General features: G+C 51.3%; 1 protein-coding gene across 1 annotated transcript in view; it reads right to left on the reverse strand.

The window, feature by feature from the left end:
* Nucleotides 1-20,478, reverse strand: part of Shb (SH2 domain containing adaptor protein B) — a 129,024-nt gene extending 108,546 nt beyond the window's left edge. The window contains exon 1 of the mRNA XM_026379966.2: nucleotides 19,189-20,478. Coding sequence (XP_026235751.1) covers nucleotides 19,189-19,908 — 720 coding nt within the window. The 5' untranslated portion in view covers nucleotides 19,909-20,478. The remainder of the gene's footprint in view (nucleotides 1-19,188) is intronic.
* Nucleotides 20,479-21,534: the final 1,056 nt, after the last annotated feature.

The following is a 21,534-nucleotide window of genomic DNA, read 5'->3' on the forward strand; positions in this document are numbered from 1 at the left end:
CACACCTGACCTCTGTTTCCTGGTCAGGCTGCCTTCCTCCTGGAGTTCCCGTGAGCACCACAGTGAGTGGTGAATCAAAGGCACCCAGCACACAGTGGGGGCTCCCCAGACAGCAGCTAAAATTCTCAGCTTCGGGCTGAGATTATTTTCTGGCTGCAAGAGACTGACCTCCTTGCCCACAAGTACACATACTCCACAGAGTACAGGAAACCTGGGGAGGCCATGCATGCAGCTTTGCTGGGCACCTGTGGTGCACAAGGCCAGTTGTGCCTGCCCCCTGCCTCCTACAGGGCAGTTCACAGGGGGGAATGGAATCTGCCCCTGGAGCAGCAACATCCCTAAAGACTTCAGCAGGACCACCAGGGCCCTCGCAAGGCACAGAGGAACTGGGACACGAGCCTATCAAAGAGCAGGTTGCCCTTGATTTTTGAGGCAGCCTAGATAGATTTCTTCCAAAGGGCCCAGGGAAAATCCCCACAGCTTCCCGGGTCGGGAGTGATCTGGTCAATCCCGCTGCTGTGGCCTTTCTTCTTTCAGGGAACAGGCCAGTTCGCCAGAGGGAGTTAAGCAAGAGAGGCGGGAGCTGGGGCTGCCTGAGCCTGACGGTGCAGTTCCCACACAGGTCCCCGTCCCAGCTAAGGCTGTGGCCCCGGACACAGACAGATAATGTCCCGATCAAGCACCAAGGGCCAGGGCTGGCACCGACAAGCCAGCCTGGCGAGCTTATATAACAAAGGGCTTGTCACCACTTCCTGCGAGCCTCATCACCAGCATTCCAACACAATGAGACTCTCTCCAGCCCTGGCTTTGAAGTTCAACGACTCATTCAGATGGCCCAGCAAAAACTTCAGCTGGGAGACAGCGGGCCTGCCCTGCCTGCCCTTCTACAGTGAGCTGAGATATCGCCACTGTCAAACATTTTTACATTTACGATTAAATAAATAATCTGTGTTTGTTTGTGACAACTGTGACACAGGTTACTCTTCTAGGAATAACCACTTGTGCACATTTGGGTCTATTCTTCGCAGCCTTTTTTCTACATGTGTAGGTAGGAATGGGGGGATGGGTGATAAATGTTCATCGTTTTTGACATTCTGTTTTTAAGAAGTATCACTTTGTGACCTCGTCCCCCTTGACAGCCCTGCAGTGGGTACCCTCCTCTGCTCCTGCTGGCTGCATTTCTGTTTACTATAGGCATGTGCCACACATCAGCCATTTCTTGTGGTGGGATGTTCAGGTAATTCCCAATGTTGAGATTATTTTCTTCTTTCAATTGCCATGGGTGACTTGTACCTAAATCCTCGTGACCCTCATCACTATCCTTAAAATAAATTCCTAGGAGGGAACCCCTGGACCCCAGAATAGCAACTTGAAGCTTCTTGCCTTGAGGTCCACATTGCCTCTCACTGTTTCAGGTCACTCCTTCTGACTTGAAGCCAAATCGACAACATTTTTAAGGTTGACTTTGACTTATTTGAGGTCCTTTTGCAACTGCTTTCTTTGCTAACTTCAGGATCAGGATGAATGTCCTGATTTTCAAGATGGGAAACAGGTTCAGAGAGGTCAAGGGACTTGCCCAAGGTCACAGACCCTCACCTAGAGCCCAGACTAACCCAGAGCAGAGTTCCTTCACTGCCCCAGGCTGCTTCCCCCATGGGCCTGTAGGCCAGCAGCTGAGCAGGTACTGAAGGGACATTTTAAAATCAAGTACAGGACAATCTGTGACACTCACAGTGTGCTGCAATCCTCAAGTTCCATCCTGGGATTCTGGGTCCACCTGTCAATGCCAGTCAATGATTTGAATGTCTAACTCCAGAGCAATGCTGGGGGAAAAATGTCAGAAGTCCTTCAACAAAAGGGCTCAAGCAATCTTTGGTGGTGGAGCCCCAAGGGCTACAGGAACAGACTTAATGACAACCTCACTTGTTTCTGATTTTTAGACTGTGAATACAAGGTTACCTTCAATTTCATATTCAAACAAGCCTTTGAAATTCAAATGTACAGATCTTATTAGGAAGCCAGGCCTCTGCCTAACCAGAAAAGCCCTGATACCTTGCTGAATTTTTTAAAGAAAAGTCTGGGGAGACTCAAGAAAGTATGAAGTCCTTGCTTTGTTTAGTCCCCTTACACATCTCGGGTCCCTCCCCATTACTATTAAGGTGTCCACCAGAAATGTCCAACTACAAAGAAAATTTCTTTCTCTTTTTTTTGATACTGGGGATTGTCTAAAAAGCTTAGGGACTCCAAACAAAGGGCTTGTCTGGGTGAAGGTGAGTGTCCCTGCTGTCCCATCCCATAGTCTGTAGATGGTGGTGACTCAAAGCCTGGGTGGGTGAGGGCAAGGTAGGCAAGACCCCAGCCGACCGCCAGGGGCGTGGTGTCTGCACTAGGACAACCCTCAGGCCCCGGGTTCTGGCAGGATAATCCAGGCTGTCACAATGTTCTCAGCTGTCCTGTGGGTGGGTGACTAGGAAGTGATGACACCAACTCCTACCATCCTGTCACTTCACAGTCACACCACAGATGGCTTTCAGACAGATCCAGGGCCCCACGGAAGCCCGGCGAGGAGGAGCCGACTGACAGGCGTGTTATTCCTAGATCCTTAGGCGCTCCTTCTGGTCTTGTAAAGCAAGCTCTGCTGGCCCAGGGGCCCTGGGGACAGTGAGGGTGGAAGGAACTGGCCGGGGATCCTCAGGGGGCTGTTTGATGGAGCTCGGCAAACATCTTCACGGGGGCTAAGGTTTCTTTCCCTCCAGGGACCCGAAGGATCTCCAGCACTTACTGTTTCTCAAAGAGCTTGTCCTTCAGGAGGACACCGTCCAGAGGCTGCATGCTGGTGTGGGCCCTGGGGGTGTGCTCCTTGTTCCTTCTTTTCTCAGCAATGCACCAGCAGTCTCTGCCCTGCTTCCTTCAAGCAGCTCTGGCCCCTCAGAATGCCTGTGGCTCAGGTGGTGCAGCCATCAGATGGAGGGCACGACCTCCAGTCCCAGCTGGGTTCACCTTCAGAGCACACACAGCTGCTCCCACCCGTCCAAGTCCCACATGACAGGCTGCCTTGTCCCTCTCCACGAGGGTCCCTGTCAGTGGGACCTGGAGGAGCTGACGCGTCACCACCCTGACCCAGATTCTAGGTCCCAGCATGCTTCCTCAGGCTCTGATAGAATGGGGACAAATTCCCTGGGGGCAGAGTAACTCGCCAACTCCCACAGAGGGCATCTTGGCTATCGACAGGAGCAGTCCAGAAAAACCCATCTCTTGACAAGCGCTAGTCAATTTCCTCCATTACCCAGAGGCGTCTGAGGGCTGCCTGAGCTGTCAGGTGCAGTATTTCAGGGCTTAAGGATGCAGACTAGGGTCAGACCCTTGCTGGCCCTGGCGACTGCATCTGATGTCCTCTTAACTGGGGTTCCTACCTCCAGGCTTGGCCTGGGGCCCCCACCCCCACAGCCCACCCTCTGAAGCTGCAGAAACACAGGTTTTCCTAAAGCCCAGACCTGACCCCGTCACGTCTACCACCTTTCATCACCCACGGAATAAAAGGCCAAACTTCACGGCCTGGCCTGAAAACCTCATCTCCCATTCCAACCTCTCCTTCAGTACCTAGAGATCACTCACAGCCCCTCCCAGAATGCTCTCCTGACATCCACCAGTGTTTAAATACAAAAACCCTCCCTCCCTATCCATGAAGGTCCAGCTCCTAGGCCACCACCTCCAGGAAGTCTTCCCTGAAGCTTCTCTGGCAGCACTATCCTGTCAAAATGCACATGGAGCGTGTCCAGCCCAAACCAGACACTTCATCAGTGGTAGAGTGATCTGGCTTCTAAATGGCTCTGGCCACATATTTCTGTGACCACCATGGGACACACAGCTGTCCTGTTACTGTCCCCTACATCTGTATAGCACAGAGAGGTCAAGGGCAGTCACAGGAGCCAGGCTGATGGCAAGGGGTTGACACCCAGCTCCGGCTCTGCCTGCTACTATCTGTGTCACCTGTGTGTCTCAGTCTCCCTATCTGTAAGATGGGACACTTGACAGAACCCACTCGTAGGCAGCGTTGTGGGGATCCCGGAGTTAACACACTCGAAGCTCTTAGAATGCGATTCTGATTCCAGGCAGAGCTTTTCCTGTTACTCTCTGGCTGTGGGGAAGCATATGTCAACCACAAACTGACCCATCAGATAAGGGCAGGGTCACATTTTGAGGACAATGGGCCTGAAAGGGCAGCCCCACTGGTTTTACTGTGGCTAAGAGTTGGAAACTGGACTGAGGCCCAGGACAAAATATTATAAAACATTCATGAAGCTCTGCCCATACTCCAGGCACTGTGCTCCACCACTGAGACTAACAATTTTATTTGATTCTCCAGTGGCCCGCGTACTCCACCCCCCCAAACTTCATCTCCTAAATATTTTACCTTCAATAAAATGGAGAGTCTTATGGCACCACCTCAAAGACCCACTGTGAGATGAAACACAGCAAGTGAAACATGGCCCAAGGCTAAGCGAGTGGTCAGGAAACACCATCGCTATCCCCACTTGGCAAATGGAGAACCTAGCCAGTTGTCCCAAGTCACAAGGCTTCCAAGCAGCAGGGCTAGCAATGTGACCTCAGGATGATGGACCCTAGAGCCAGTGCTCATTTCATGCCCCAGTAAGCACCATTATGGTCTATAGTGTGAGGACCAACAACTCTGGGTACCTGGCGAGCCCCGGCAAGGACACAGAATGCCCAGCCCCTGTCACCATGCCACTCTCAGCCAGGCAACCTCTGCCTCATTTGCTTCCTACTGAGGATTAAAGTCCTAGATGGCAGGTCCCACCTGCTCCCCTAGAATCTAGGCCTGCCTGCTCCCCTCCTCTCTCTGCTGAGATTCCCCAAATCCTCCAGTGAACATGACCCTGCTCCTTACCCAGTTACCCATCTACATCTACACTGTGTCCACCTCAGGGCACTCCCTAAGAATATGCTCTGGCCGGTCACTTTCAGCCCACAGGAAGCTCCTGGACAGAAGCTCCATCAGGGGTCTCTACTCCTGAGATACTGAAGGGTCACTGCCCATGGCAGTTGGTGCCCGGGCTAGGACTTGGCCCTGTGGGGTAGCGTCACAGCCCGCAGCTCTCCTCTGCCGTGGAAAACACCAAACACACCCCAGGTGGGAGAAACAAGGTCACTTGTTCTACTGGACCTCAAAGATCCAAACCAATACAATAGAATCTCTAGAGACAAGAAGGGCAGTCGATGGAACCCCCATAAATGTCAGGCACTCAACAGAAACTGGAGTGGCATCAGAAGCAGCTTCCAACTCCCACTGAGTAAAGGGGCCTGTTGGTGGGGGACAAATGTGCTCATCATTGAGGTTTTCAAGTATGGCTGGAAAAGGGCCAAACTGGGAGATCCCTAGGGTCTCCTGGGGTCCCAAAGGCCTAAGACAGCAGATTTCAGCCTTGGTGGCAGGTCTCCATCATTTGGGGAGCTTCCAAAAATACTGGCATCCAGCCTCCACCCTCAGAAATCATGCTTTAATGAGCCTGGGTGGGAGCCTAGCAAACCGGTATTTTTGAAAATTGCTCTCCAGGTGCTGCGAGGGCTGGCCCAAGGTTCGATGACATGGTGTGAACTGGGTAAACGCCCCCAGCCTCTCAGAACCGCAGAAAGGTTCATCAGTGTTCAAAACCCCACATTTTTCCTATATTTATTCCCCATCAACACTCCTGGATTTAATCCATTCCTCTTGCCTCAACTCGTTAAGGTCACCAGCCCCAAAGCAGACCCTGCAGGAAGCATCAGTCTGACTGGCCTGAGCCAGAAAAGAGGAACAGGCCCAGCAGTCTAGGCGTCATTGTCTCTCACTAATAGAAGCTGCAGGACACCTGGGTTGAAAGGGGACAGCAAAGGTTGGGTGGGGGCTGGTGGAGGAAGAACTTTTAATTAGTCCCTCTCGGATTGGACTTTGGTAGGTGTTGAAAAATTACGTGACTAATGCTAGGTATGGTGGCGCATGTTCGTAATCCAGAGGCTTGGGGGGCTGGGGCAGGAGGATGGTGAGTTCAAAGCCAGCCCCAGCAACTTAGCAAGGATTTAAGCAACTCAGCAAGACTCTGTCTCTAAATAAAATACAAAAAAGGACTGAAGAAGTGGCTCAGTGGTTGAGTGCCCCTGGGTTCTATTCTCTAGTACAAAAAAAAAAATTAAGTGACCAAAGTCATGGAGTTCCCACAGGTCACACCTTCAAGTCTTACCCATCCTTCAAGTCTACACACTACAGGCTACTTTCCCAGTGCTGTCCCACCTTGGGCTCAAATACATCCCTTCTCCACTCTGCAAGTCATTTACCTGCCTCTCTGTGGGGGCATGGACCTCTTCCCATCTTGCCTTGGAGACTCATGGGCCTTTCCAGGCTGAGTTAGACCACTTGGGCGTAATCATGGCTGGGGATCCCTCAGGTCTCAGCCTCACTGCTGGAGCCTGACTGGCATCTAAACACCGTGCTCCGTGGACAACTGAAGGCTACACCTCTTCCACCACAAAGCCTCCAGGAGAAAGATGAAACAGAGTGTCTCAGTTAAAGCCAAGGGCGCAGGGGGGACTCCAGTGATGGACCACCCCAAATACACCAAGGCAGCCTGGCCCCGTGGCCCCAGAGGGGAAGCTGACTCTGCCAGAGGGAGAGGAGGCTTTCCTGGTCACACCCCATCCACCACATCAGGTGCGGCATCCAAAGATGAAGTGCTAATACCTGGTTATTTCCCTCATGTGTCAGGAGCCGTGTAATAAGTGCATGAGTATCTGCAGAGGAAAGGTATCATTTTATAAAGACAAGCCTTCGTCATCATTATCATAATCACCAATGAGACCTAAACACAGTCAGGGCAAGACAGAATCAAAATATTTAAGTCTAAAGAGGCACTTGAAGGAATACAGGCAGAAGTAGAGTGAGCAGAGAGAAGCTGTCCAGAAATATGCTATCAGAAAAACATATGATGCCTACTCAGACCCGGAGATCTGACTACAGGCAGATTAACACTTACAGAGTAGACAGGCATGGTGGTGCACACCTGTAATCCCAGAAATTCAGGAGGCTGAGGCAAGAGGGTTTGAGGCCAGCCTCAACAATGTAATGAGACCCTTAGCAGATGAGCCAGACCCTATCTCAAAATAAAAAAATTAAAAAGGACTGGGATGTAGCTCAGTGGAAGATCAGCCTGAGTTCAATTCCCAGTACCAAAAAAAACAAAAAAAACAAAACAAAAAAAACCTTCAATGCAAAAGGAAAGAAACCATCAAAGTATTAGAAGAATATGCTAGAGTAAATATTTGGAGTGAAGAAGAATTTCTAAGCAGCACACTCAAGAAATCATGAAGAACACCAAGACCGATTTAACAACAGATAAAAATGCACTGTAAGCATCAGCCACCACCAGACACAGAACCAAAAGTCAAATTGTAAACTTTAAAAAGAAAACATTCTGCACCCCAAATAGCAGGTAAGAGGCTGCACTCCTTAATCCACAAAAAGTTGTTCAACCCCATAAAAAGATAAAACTCTGCGGTACAAAAGGGTGAGTAGAAGATATAAACAAACATTTTTGGAAAGCAACACAAATGGTCAATGCACGTATGCACCAGTAATCCGAGAAATTGCAAATTAAACCAAATTGCATTAGAATCCCCAGTCTTGTGAGAGAAGAGTCAAACAGGCATCAATTGGTAAAGCCTTTTTAGAACACCATCTAAAAACACATATCAAAATTTTTATCATTTTACCCAACAATTCTTATCAGGTTCAATCCCAGGGAAATAATCCCAGACCTGTGTAATGAATGAAATTACAAAGATGTTCATTACAGGGCCACTGAATTAGTGAAGATGAGAGAGAGCCAAAATATTCAGCTATTAAATTGTGGCTGTTGGGTGTTCATAAGATAATGTAGACTTCATTCCATGTCTTTGAAAAAAAAATATGCAATATTACTTAATTTTTGTGGAGGGAAAAAATGGATGCATATGCAGGGAAATAAGGCAAGCTGGAAAAACACTCAAATGTTACCAGTGGTTTCTTTGAATTACACAATTAAGGTTGATTTCTATTTTGGTTTTGCTCACCTGTATTTTCTGCAGCAGATTTACTCACTCTTGTTATAAAGGAGGGGAGGAGGTCACCAATGAGCCTGAAATCCACCTCAGCTTCGGAGCCCGCCCCTTCCTGAGAAGGGGCTGAGTACAGCCCAGGCAAGCCGCCCACACAGAAGGGCAGGTAGGGGCTGCACCATTCCCACAACGCCACGTGGTCCCCAGATCACATGCTGCAGCTTTGGAATGCATCAGAGGGATCACAGGGCTGTCTGGCTTTCTGGGAGTGCAAGACCAACAAGTCCAACAAAAAACGGTGACGTTTTGCCGTCAACTTTCTGGTCATTTTCATTTTTAGAATTCCAACCCGGCTGAGGAAACCTGGAGAGGCCCATTCCTCCCTGCTGTTGGCCTCCTCCCTGTAGCCAGAGTCCCACAAACTCCAGATAAGGGACAACTTTCCCAACTACCTGAAGTGTTTGTGCTGAGCCGGTGCAGCCCCTGCCCTGCCCCGTCCCTGGAGACTTAATCCCAGCATTCGCCCTTAACCTGGGTACGTCCAGCTCAGCCTCCCAAGCAGCCCCTTGAATTTGGAATAGTGGAGTAACCTCAAGAAGTGGCAGGCCGGGCCCTTCACACCTGACCTCTTATCACCTTCCTCTACCCCCTGCAGTCACAACTGCAGGCAGCAAGCTCTGGCCACACAAAGGGCAAGCAGCCCGCCCCCTTCCAACCTCAGTTTCTGTGGAAGGATCTGCCCCTCTCCTGCTCTCATGTGGCCTCCTCTTCCTGGTGGTTTCCAGTTCCTCCTGCAGCCCCACAAGGAAGCCATCCATGTCTCTGCTGGGTCCTCAGGGAGGGTAGAGGGCATTCCTCTCTGCCAACTCCATCAGCTGAGTTGTAACTTGGGCTCCAGAGCCTTCCCCATCCCAGCCAAGGTCACTGTTGCTCCTGGCTGCTCATCCCCCGCCCCCCGCCCCACACCCTGACTCTTCTTACAGATCTGCCAGGAGACACTACGGCCCTACCTTTCGGACACCCAAACCTGGCCTCCTCTCATCCCAGCGGTGAGTGCCCCCGTTCCAGAAGTCTCCCCGCGGGTCCTCTCCACTGTTCCCATGAGGCAGCCAGCACAAGCCTTCTAAAACCTGCGTCAGGTCATGGGGCTCCCTGCTCAGAACCTTCCAGCTCCAACGCAGAGCTCAGGTGAAAGACCTCTTTCCTGCCTGAGGCCCCACCTCTAGCCCTCCCCTGTCCTGCTCAGGCTCAGTGACACCATGCTCCTGGGACAACCCCTCCCTGCTCTCATCTTTGCCTCTGCTGTGTGCAGGGCTTTCTCCTCTTATCTTGGAGAGCCATGGGGCTCACACCAGCTCAGCCTCAGCAAAGCCCTCTCTGAGCACCATACAAAACAGCATGCCAGCCAGGCACAGTGGCACATGCCTGTAATCCTAGCCGCTCGGGAAGCTGAAGCCAGAGTTCAAAGCTCAGCCTCAGCAAAAGTGAGGTGCTAAGTAACTCAGTGAGACCCTGTCTCTAAATAAAATACAGAATAGAGCTGGGGGTGTGGTGCAGTGGTCCCAATTGTGGTACCAATCTCTGGTACCTAATAATAATAATAATAATAATAATAGCATGCCACTCATACTTGGGCCCAGTTGACCTTTATCCTGTCTCCAGAGTCACAGTCTTTGACAAGCTGAGCCTACAAACTCAGGGGAGGAGGACTTGTAATCTGTCTATTCACTGTTGTGGCCCAACACCACGTAGAACACCCAGCACACGGCCAGCACATGGCAGGCTCTCGGCAACATCTACTGAAGGAATCAATGAAACAAGGAGAAGGGAATGGGCACAGGCTCTGGTGGCTCAGTTGAAGACTCTGTCCTGTCTAAAGGACACCACCCAGAGGGCCCACCTCCCCCACCTGTCAAGCCATGGGCAGCCCTTCTTCAGCCTTGGGAAACCCCTTTCTGGCCACTGCTATTAAGTGCTGCTTGGAAAACATGGGGCTGAGTCATTCCCCAGGGCCCTGACTAATTCTCTCTCCATCCCCTGGACCCACCTCCAGGATCCTTCCTTTACGGCATAATGGGAAACCCAGAGAACTCCCCTCAGAGAAAATGGAAAGGAACTGAGTGATTGGAAGGAAAATTTAGTCCTTCCTGGCTCAGCAGTCGAGAAAGCTGAAACCCTCAGGAAGTTAGTGCCTCTGAAAGTGAAACATTAATAGAAATATTACTGGAAAATACCAAACAGGAAGAGAAGGAAAATTCCATTGTGGAAGCAAGGGTCTCTGTCGTTGCACCTTAACAGTCTGAGCAAAGCGTTTCAGAATCAAAACAGAAAGAAACGGAAATCAATCAGGCTGTCACCCTTCCTGTGGGCTGGAGCTAGCTCTAGAGGAGCCACCTTCACAAAACCCGGCACAAGGGGCACTGGACTTAACACCAGATTGACAGCCTGGCTGCTGGCTCTGCCAGAACCTGCCTCAAGGCAGGGCAGACTCTGCCCCTCCCCAAAGCCTCCATCTGTACAGAGGGATTCCAGTACCTGGAAGCAGTTCTGAGAAGCAAATGAATTACAGCCACAAAAGTGCCCTTTGTGGAATACTTACATAAATGTAGGAACCAGTCACTCTTACAATGCCAATAGAGGGGGTTCTTATAAAGATTAAGTCAAACCACAAATAATGCAGAGAAAATTCAAGCAGGAGATTGTGTAGCTTGAGGTGATGTGGCACAGTGGTCAAAGACACAGACTCTGGACCCAGTTTCAAATCTCATCTCTACCACTTATTGGCTGGATAACCTCAGACAAATTACTTAACCTCTCTGTGCCTCAGTTTTCTCTTATGTAAAAGTGGGATACTAGTAGGGAATACTACCTCAAAGGTCCGTGGTGAGGAGTAAGAGTTAACACAAAACAGCAGCTGGCTCAAAAAATGTGCAATGAAACTATATAACCAATATTACTCTAGAAAGCTCCCTTAATTTAAGTGACTAATCTTTTTTTTTTTTTTTTCCGCAAATGCCTCCTCCTCTGAGAAGCCTTTCTCGATTTCCTTATTTGAAATGAACTTCATCCTCACCCTGCTTCTCCTTTGACTCCACGGAATCAAGGTCCTGCCCAGAACAGCCACTGTGCCAAGTGGCTGTCGGTCCACTCTGTCTAGACATAAATTCTGCTACACAGATCTGTGTCCCAGTCATGGTTCCTGTGTCCCCAGCCAGAGGATAGTTCCTTGTGGAATGCCCGGTTCATCTGTGTACCTGCCCACCTCCTAACAGTGGCCTCAATCAACACAGGCCAAACACAAGTCACCAGGTCAGAGGCCACTGCAGCCTCCTGGAGTAGCATTTCAATCTCTGCCTGGCAGGAAGCGCAACCCACCACTTTCCCCGGGCTCAAAAGGCCAGTGGGGTGTGCCATCAGCCAGCCAGCAGCGGCCCAGCTCCTGGCTGCAAAGCCACAAGCCCCCGTTTATTTTACAGGACCAAAGGTGACCTACCTCTTCCCCACAGGCCACCACCCCTGGGCTCTCCCAGCACATGTCAAACTCAGGAGGGGAGGACTCTGCCGAATGAGAGAGGAAAACACACCTGTTTCAGATTTGCCTTTTAAAGCCAATTTTATGGTTCAGAAATACTTCGGGGACAGGGAGAGAACAGGGTCAAGTCTTGGGGGTTAAATCCCAGGGTCATCAGTCATGTTCTGTGACTGTCAGATTAGAGAGAATGGTCACCTGATCTCCTTCAAGGAAACTGAAGTTCTTTGTGGATAAGAGCCAAGGTACCACCAGTTCTTTTCTTAAAACAGAGCACATGCAGCCTGGCCGATCCTCGGAGGGAGGGAACGCTTGGTGTTAGAATGAGAAGACATGACAGTTACAAGACACATGTTTTGTGCAGCTGTCCTTTGGGATGTGCCAACTCTGTGTGCAGAATTTTGCTATAAAATAATTCCAGTGCTGCATTAACATCTCCTTTATGGAACTCCAAGGCAGACGGGAGAGGGAGAGGGGCCAGCTCTGGGGCTCTTCTAGGGGCACTAAAGCCCATGCTGAAGCAAGCACTCAGGCCATCAGGCCGAGGGATGCAGAGAGGAAGGGTAAGCGGAGGGGAGGCGGGGACATACAACACACCTCAGTAAACAGCTGAGCCTCTACCGCCATTGCCACCATGGAAAACACTGGAACAAGTCCATGAAAAGCATACAGGTGATGCACAGACTGCACAGGCGAGAGCCTCATTCTGTCACTTGGAGCTGCGTGACATTAGGTATGTCATTAACTTCTGTAAACCTCCGTTTCTTTATCCATGAGATGGGGTAATATTACCTGCAGTAGATGAATACCATTGAAAGCCCTAATTAATGGCTTGCATGTGTCCCTGCCCTTTGCCTTGGGACTCTCCAGTTCCTCCTCTTTCCTGGAATCCTGGGGACTTGAGCTGTGACTTGCTTTGGTCAAGAGCATGCAGTAGAATGAACAGTACCACCAGTCTGCAACCTCAAACCTGCAGGGCGCAGCGGCACACCCCTGTAATCCTAATATTTACCAGGCTGAGGCAGGGGTTCAAGGCCAGCCTGGGCAATTTAGCAAGATTCTGCCTCAGAATAAAAAAATTAAAAGGGCTAGGGATGTGGTCAGTAGCAAAGTGTCCCTGGCTTCAATTCCTAGTACCAGAAAAAGAAAGGAAGGAAGGAAAGAAAAGGAAAAGAAAAAAAATAACTTCAATGAAAGAAAGAAAAAAAATCCATATGGGCTTTTGCCCTTTCTTGGAACCTTGCCACCACATGAACATGTGCTGAAGGATGAGGGACCACAAGGAACAGGGCTGAATTGCTGCAGCCCAAGGCCATCCAATCAGCCTGCCAAACATGTAGGAAAGCCGAGCCAGGATCCCTAGGTCTGAGCAAGCCCAGCTGAGACCAGGAAAGCTACTCAGATGTGCCGCTCATGGACCACAAACTTATCGTTTAAAGACTAGGTGGAAAACTACGGCCCTTGGGCCAGTGGCCTGCTTTTGTAAATAAAGTTTTACTGGAACACAGCTATTCCCACTGATTAACATACTGTCTACAACTGCTTCCAAGTTACAATAGCAGGGCTGACCAGTCATTATGGAGCCTGAGACCATCTGGCCTGCATGCCTGAAAACATTTACTATCCGGCCCTGGCCCTTAAGAGGACTAGTGTCCTCTGGTTTAAAACTTGAGGTTGGGGTGACTTGTCCTGCAGCAACAGCTGGCACAGTACGAGGACCAAGTACCTAGCATGATGGTCAGGACTAAAATAACCAAGAAAACTGGGCATGGTAGCACACACCTGTAACCCCAGCAGCTCAGAAAGCTGAAACAGGAGAATCGCAAGTTCAAAGCCATGGCGAGGCTCTGAGCATCTCAGTAAGACCCTGTCTCTAAATAAAATACTAAATAGGGCTAGGGATGTGGCTCAGAGATCTACTACCCCTGTGTTCAATTCCCAGTATCAAAAAAAAAAAAAAAAAAAAAAACAAAAAAAACAAGTAAGTGATTATAATGATGTCTGGAGAATATATTTCCCTTCTGGAGAACCAATGGAAGAACTGGATTTGATATGCACCACTTCTTTCACACTATTCTCAAGGGAGGGACATCAAAGAGAATGTGTCCCCAAGCCAAACCATAGCTATCATGTTTGATCCTAACTTTTTATTTTCCTTTATTCTTATGGGGGATTGAACCCAGGGTGCTTAACCATTGAGCCACATCCCCAGAGCTTTTTATTTCAAGACAGGTCTAAGTTGTTGAGGCTGACCTTAAATTTGTGATCTTCCTGCCTTAGCCTCCAGAGTCACTGGAAGTACAGATATATCACCACTCCCGGCTGCTCTTAACTTTCTCCAACAAAGACTTTTTTCTTTTTTTTTAGTTGTCAATGGATTGATTATTTATTTATTTACTTACTTACTTATATGCGGTGTATGCACACATATGTATCCGACACATGCACACAATTATTTATATGAGGATCAAACCTAGGGCCTCACCCATGCCACTGGAGGACTCTAGCACTGAGCCACTACCCCAGCCCACTTTCTCTCTTTCTTGATTGTTGTTGCTGCACTGTTGGATATAAAACCCAGGGCCTTATGCATGCTAGGCAAGTGTTCTACCACTGAGATAGATCCCCAGCCCTCCAACAAGGATATTTAAACAACTGGAGAATATAAACATGTGGCTGTTAATCAAATGAGAATGACTGACAACTGATATTGGACCCTGGCTTCCATCAAGTTTGACATCAAGGATTTTATGTGAAAAGAAGCAAATGACTGGTCACAACTCCCCACCAAGATACAAGAGACATGTTCTTCCCTCTGTGGGCTCTAACTCCCTCTGCCACCTCCCCTATTCCCACCACTCTCTCTCAAGCCTCCAGCCCCTCTTCCACACTTCTCTGCCTGTGGATCCCCTTGCCTGAGTCAGCTCAGATGTCCCCTTCTCCTGACATTCTCCTTCCCTGGCCAGCATTCAGGTCCTCGAAGCCCTTGCACACCCTTTTCTCCTGATTTTCCTCGGGCTGTGACACTGTCTCACTGAATAGAAGTTGAAAAGCTTATAGGTTGTTTCTTAATCTCTGTGGGGCACAGGTTCCAAGGCCCTCCTCATACACCAAAATCCAAGATGCTGAAGTCCCCTTTATGAAATGGCATAGGATTTACATATAATCTATGCACATCCTCTGGTATATTTTAAATTGTTTCTACATTACTTATAACACCTAATACAATGTAAATGCTATGAATATACTCATTATATTACATTGTTTTGGGAAAGACAAGGGGGAAAAGTCTATTTATTTTTTTCAAATATTTTTGGTCTGCAGTTGGTTAAATCTGTACATGCAGAACCTCAGGATACACAGCCGACTGTACTCAACTGCAAATTGAGAAGCTCCATCCTTGGAAATTAGCTACCACTTATTTCCCTGAGTTCCCCTTGTCTAGCAGGCAGCTCAGAAACTTTGCTAGATGTTTTTAAAAAGGAAAAAAAAAAAAAAAAAAGACATGATACTATTTACTCCGTAACTATGGAAAACGTGTTATTTAACTCAACTTTGTGGATGCTGACAAAATCTCAAGCGTTGGTACACATTAGCATGTATTTAAAACCCAGGAAAACGGATACCATGATGCCATCTCGACTTTCTCAGTTGTGGTGGAAACATTTACTTAATTATAATAAAAGAAACAAGACTTCGGAAGAAAACATAACTGGGTGAGTCCTGTCTCACCAAAGGAGACCCATCAAGTCACTGGCCGTTTTTGTTATCATTTTTTTTTTCCTCTTCAATAAGGCACAACTTGAAAGAATGCTATTTCTACTACAGTTTGTATGTTTTCCCCCAGGACCTAAAGCCCCCAGCATCTCTCATCTGAACTACAGCACAACTGCACCAATTCCGGCTCCATTTCCTCCACATGTAGGCAACTATTCAGAGGCTGGAATATTCCTCAGTCATGGCTCTGAGCACATCCCTTCTGTGGCTCTCCAGTCTGCAGGGACTACCAAGTTTGGACCCCACCTCTCTCACATTGTTACCCCATACAAGACCCATGACATGAAAGCACTGGTTTCCAAGAACATACCAGGGTTTGATACATGTTCATGCACACATATGTACTCCCCACATGCATACCCTTACATGCACACAGGTACACACTTAGCCTGACATAGTTCTCTGCAGCCTGCTGTCCCTCCCTTGCAGTGCAATTCCACTTCTGTCTCTCGATTCAGCTCGAGGTTACCTCCTAGATAGAGATCTCCCCAAATCCTCAAGACAAAAACACAGGGAAACGAATACTGAAAAGACACCTCAATTTCCTCCTGAGGCTCAGGCCAGAGATTTCTGTTGTGTAGTCTGCAGCGTTCACTCCCTCATCTCCTGGCTTGGACTAAGATACTTCTGAACACAAAGCAAGTGCTGGCTAAAAGTTGCCTAACTTAGATGAGGAGGAACCACCACAGTAAACAGTCTCTCTTCCAAGTGATTCTAAAAGGAAAATGCCCCAGACTGAATGCTGGTAGGGATGTGACTAGGTATGCGTGCCCCAGGACTCACCTGGGAGAGCAGGTGGGTGCCTAAGTGTGTGACAGAGGGCAGCACAGGAACTGAGGTCAGCAGGAATGGAGGCCTCAAAAGATAAACTGTAGTGGGGGGCAGCACTAGAAGAAGGATCTGCTAACCAACAGACCCACTCCACACCTCAATAACTCTCAACTCAGGCTTGATGCTAAAACCAAACACAGGCCTGGCACACAGGGGGGCATTTGCCAGGCTTGACAGACAGGCTCATCCAATTCCCTAAGGACTAATCAAAGAAAGCTGAGCTGACAGAAGGCTAAGTGGGTTTTCTTGGGTAGGGGGCAGAAGGAAGGCTCTGAGGTATTCAGGACTAGATCACAGTGTGCCTGACCTTCCAAAAGTTGTCTGGCTGGAAGTAATGTAAAAAACAGACTGCCTCCTGACCGCCTGATGGGGTGGGGGTGGTGGCCACACACAGAGGGTAGACACAGGGCATCTGGACTCTCTGCATCCCAAAGTAGCAGAGGTCAGAAGACCCAGACGGACAGTTAAGGAGAGAGGCCATGGCTGCATCAGTGGCTTCTCCAAGTGTAGTCCCGGGTTCAGCAGTCAAAGATCAGTAGGGAACTTATCATAATGCAAATTCTAAAGTGAGAGAGCCTTGCAGACCCTCCCTTGGAGCCTCCTCCCTACCCAGCTGCTTCCTTTCCTCCTCAGTAGAAAAACATCTGGTAACTGCCATCCCTTCTCCTGAGAGGGACAACTTCTTAAAAGATCAAAGAGTTCAAAGTCACAACCTAGTAGTGAAAAGTAGCCCAGAGAGTTGGTTCCAAAAAAGTTATATCTGAGGTGACCATATCACTCTGGCAGCCAAATCCATCCATTGTCCCTCACTGAGCTCAACTCACAAGGACCCTAACCCCTGGCACCTGCTGCCTGTCTAGGGTCTTGCCCAATCATGGAGACTTTACCTCCTGAGGCTCAGGCCAGAGATTTCTGTTGTGTAGTCTGCAGCGTTCACTCCCTCATCTCCTGGCTTGGGCGAAGATACCTCTGAACACAAAGCAAGTGCTGGCTAAAACTTGGCTAACTTAGATGAGGAGGAACCACCTGCAGGTCTTTAGAAGTAGCAGGTCATCTATGGTCCCAATTCTTCCTGCTCAATAATGGTTCTGCCTCTGAGGTATCCTTGCTGACCCCTGTAACACTAGGTCTCATCACAGCATTCAACCAGGCACGACAGCCCCTATCACAGCATTCAACGGGGACATCAGCTCCACAAGGGGTCCCACTGTAGCTAGCACCTTGCAGGGAGGACACAGAGAATACCTACAAGAAATATCTGGTGATAGAATGAGACCAGGTCTTAAACACACTTGACATTCCAGCTACAAAACACATTATTCCTTCGTATTTGAAACAGTCTTAAATGTAATTGGGAAAGAATGTTCACTCAAGTTTTAAAAGCCACAAAAGAAGACTTTAGTGAGAGGCAGAACCACTAGCAGCAGGAAAGGAAGGAGCACTGCTCTGCTGGCTGGTGATTGTGGGTAAGAAGGGGATGGAAAGGGTCCAAAAGTCAGCTGCAACCTTTGGGAGAGTTTTCTCGTGCCTTCTATACCCCCAAATTCCAGGTTCTCTGGAATCTGTGCATCAAGCCAAGTTTGGGCTATACATAAGACTGCAAGGGGCCTCTTCAGTGTTCTCCTGTTAGATCAACCAGTGGCTCCCAGGGATATCTCCCCACCTCACCAAGGCAGTGCCCGGGTGGGTGGGGTGCTCTAGACTCCCCACACCACCAGTCCTGGCAAAACAAGCAGGGGAGAAAATACTCCAGGACACTGTAGAAAGGAGATCTGGCAGAAAAATTAAAGGAGGGCATCCCCTTACTCCTTCCTCAGAGAAAACAAAAAGATCCCTTTCCAAGCACCAGCTGGCAGGTAGAAGCCTGTCTCCCTCCTGTCCAGACATCCAGTCCTAAGAGGAACTCAGACTTTTTATCAACCCAGTCCTGGGCAAAAGTTTACCTCTGGGAGGAGAATGTGGGGGAGAACAAGGGAGCAGGGGCCTGACAACCAGGCAATCCTGCCCTAAGGAGTGGGCTCTTCCACTGGGCCTTGCATTCAATCAAAACACTGCCTTCCACCAGAAGTAGACAGAACAAGTACTATTTTATGGGGGAAGGAGGCCTTCATGAGTGTGAAGAGGAGGAGGAGGCTGCCTCTGACTGGAATTAACTCACCTACTTTAATCGGGGTGGATTAAGATGGCCTGATATATTAGGAATGGGGTTACCACAAAGACCCCTCTCTCCCCTGGGATCCAACGGTGGGGAAGGGGTCAGGAAGGAAGAAGGTGAGAGAGGAGGGGTGGGTCTCCTTTCAGCCCACCTGATAGGTGGACCCCCTGGGGAGTGCTGGGGTAGGAACTGCCCTATTAGTGTGGGGCAGTCTTGGAGGTAGTGCATTTCAGGCAGAAAAGCTCGCCTGGGGGGTTCCCAGTGCCGCTCCAGCACAACAGGCCACCCGGCTTTGGAAAAAAGGCATGGAGGGTGGGGCTTGTAGAAAGATTTACATATACATATTCAGGGACAGCCGACCGGATCTGCCACCAAGAATACTGCGTACAATAAATCGAATTCCCTCCCGGCTCTGGACCTCAGTTTCCAGCCACACATCGTGTGTGTGTTGGAGGAGGAAGCCTGGGGGACCCAAGAGAAAATGAGGGCCCGTGACAGCCCTGGCTCTCTGGACTTTACTCGGGAGCCGGAAGGGCTGGCTGGGTCCCTCTTCCTTGGGCAAGGTTGGGCGGGGCTCCCACGCTAGGGCTGTGGGCTCTGAGAGGACGTGTTTAGGAGCAGCAGCGAAGGGACGGTGCACCTGGGAGAGTGCGGGAGGGAGTGGGCAGAATCAAGTGGCAGCACCGGAGACCTGGCCCCACGGTCCTAGGTCGAAGTTTAGGTAGGGTTTAGGTACTGAAGTGGTGCCTCAGTTTCCCTGTGCGAACAGTGTCTCTGGAACCTCGGGTGAGGCCAAGAAGCACCTTACCTTGTCCTTCTTGCCGGCCCCGCTCTCTTCTGCAGCCGAGGCAGCGCACTTGTTGAGCAGTTTCTTGCCTCCGCAAGCCGTCGGGCTCCAGGTGCGACCGCCCGAGCAGGCGCCCCCCGGGGGATCCACTGCACCACCCGCTGCGGCGCTCTCTACTTTGATGAGGCGGTGCTTGGGGGAGATGTAGCGCACCTCAGCCGGTGTGGCGGGCCGCCGCTCGCTGCTGCTGCGGTACAGGTGCGGTGAGCCAGAGGATGAAGACGAGGACGCGGCGGCGCCCGCGCCCGAGGAGGCGCAGCAGCAGCCCGCAGCTCCTGACGCGGACGAGGCGGAGAAAGCGCGCTGGCCCCCGCCGGGCTCCCCACCGCCGCCGCCGCAGTAGTCCAGACGGCACATGGCGCGCAGTTTTCGGAGCGATGAGCCGGGCCCGTTGTAGGGGTCCTCAAAGTCGCGCTCCTTTTGCGCTCGATAGGCGCGGATGAGGTCACTTGTACTGCCGCTGTCGTCGGGCAAGGAGCCCGACGAGGCTGAGAAGCAGGAGGCGGCGGCCGGACCGCAGGACGCCGAAGTGGCTGAGGCTGCCTGCGGCACAGACTGGGGGGGCTGAGAGGGTCGCTCGCCCCGGCGCCGCTGCTCGCGGTAGTCGGGCCTCGGTGGCTGCGGGGGGCTCTTGGTCTTGCTGTTCCCCAAGCTAAAGTACTTGTTCAGCCACTTGGCCATGGCGAGAGGCCACCTAGGGCCGCGGCGCGGGAGCCCGATCCGCCGCCGCGGCCATTCGGGGGACAACGCTGCCGCCCAGGTCCCTCGGCGCCCCGGCCCCGGCGGGGGGCGTCCGGGGCGCCCACTCCTGACGCCAAGTTCAAGTTCTCGCCGCCGCCGCCTCCTGCAGGCTGCTCTCGGACTCTGGCAGCTGCAGCACCGCCCTCCGCCTCCTCCGCTCTTCTCCCGGGCTTCGGATCTCGCGCCTCTCGCAGGCGCGTCTCATAAGGTCCCGGCCCGCGACCAATGCGAGCAGAAGGCCCGGGCGACCCCGAATGCGGACGCTTTGAATGTGCGCACCGCCGCGGAGCGCGCTCCTGCCCCGTCGGAGCCACAAGCCTCCGCCTCGGCAGGGATCTGTGGCTGCTGCGGGAACTTGGCGTCCTCGGCCCCCCTTCTTTCTTTCCGAGGGCGCTGCGGAGAGTCCGGCCCTGCCACCCGCGAAAAAGCAGGAGAGAGAGCTAGCGAGCGAAGGAGGGAGGCAGCCGGCGCCCGCCCGAGCCCGCGCGCCCGTGCCCGTCCCAGCGGCGCCTGCCGCTGCCGCTGCCGCCGCCTCCCGAGCCGCCGCGTGTGTGACACTCTGCCGCCAGAGCCCGCCCCGCGCCGCGGCCCCGCCCCCGGACCGCGCGCCCCGCCTCCCGCCCCCGCAGACCCAGCCCCGCCCAGTCCCGCGAGCAGGGCCGCCAGACCGCTGCCCAAGCCCCGCCTTCCCTGCGCCGGGTCCTCAGCGGGTGCACGTCTCCCTTCCAGCACGCGCCACCTCCTGCGGCCACCTCGGCGCCAACCCCCGGGTCGTGCCCTAGGGCGCCTGGGTCCTGCTTCCCTTGTTGGCAGCCCGCTACCGCTTCGGGCGAGAGGTTGCCAGGCTGACCCTGCAGCCAGCAGAGGCCAAACGCGTCTTCAGTCCCCCGGGCCCAGGGCTGTGCACCCCAAGGATGCCCACTGTCGGAGTCGGCGGCGGAAGTGAAGATTAACACTAGACCTTTCTAGTTTACAGCGTGGCCGGTGTAGAGGAAATGCGGTGCCAAATACCCTTAGGAACCCTCCTTAAAGGGACCGAGACTCCGGTTCAGTCACCGTACGCCAGGTCTTTGGAGGAATCTTTATGCTAATGAGAGTATTACCAATCCCGATGACGGATGCGGACGGGATAGGCGGCGGGGGCCAGACCGGGCACCAATCCGAGAGCAAGGCTAAGGGGAGGTGGGAATGTTTGCTTACCTTTTCACCTCTGAGGAAGTTGGGGCTTTAACCCTGTTCACTGCCAACCTGGCGGAACAAGCTGTGGGTACCTTTAAAGCCTAAAGTTGCAGGAGCTGGCAGGGCCTTATTTTACAGATGGAGAAACTGAGGTCTCAGAAAGTCACACAGATGACGAGCTCAGATGCCAGTTCTCAAAGCTGATGACACCATAATGGTGCAAGTTAAGACCATTCTTTGGTCTGAGGAAAACTGAGGCTGAAAGAGGGGCACAGCTTGCTCAGGGTAGCTTTTAACCTGGGGAAAAGCTGGAGACTCCCTGTTAATACCAAAATCTTGCCTGAAATCAAGGTAGCTGCCTCTAGGGCTGGGTGCAACTTAGGATGT

This window comes from Urocitellus parryii, chromosome 4 (assembly GCF_045843805.1).
Source record: "Urocitellus parryii isolate mUroPar1 chromosome 4, mUroPar1.hap1, whole genome shotgun sequence".
NCBI classification, from domain to species: Eukaryota; Metazoa; Chordata; class Mammalia; order Rodentia; family Sciuridae; genus Urocitellus; species Urocitellus parryii.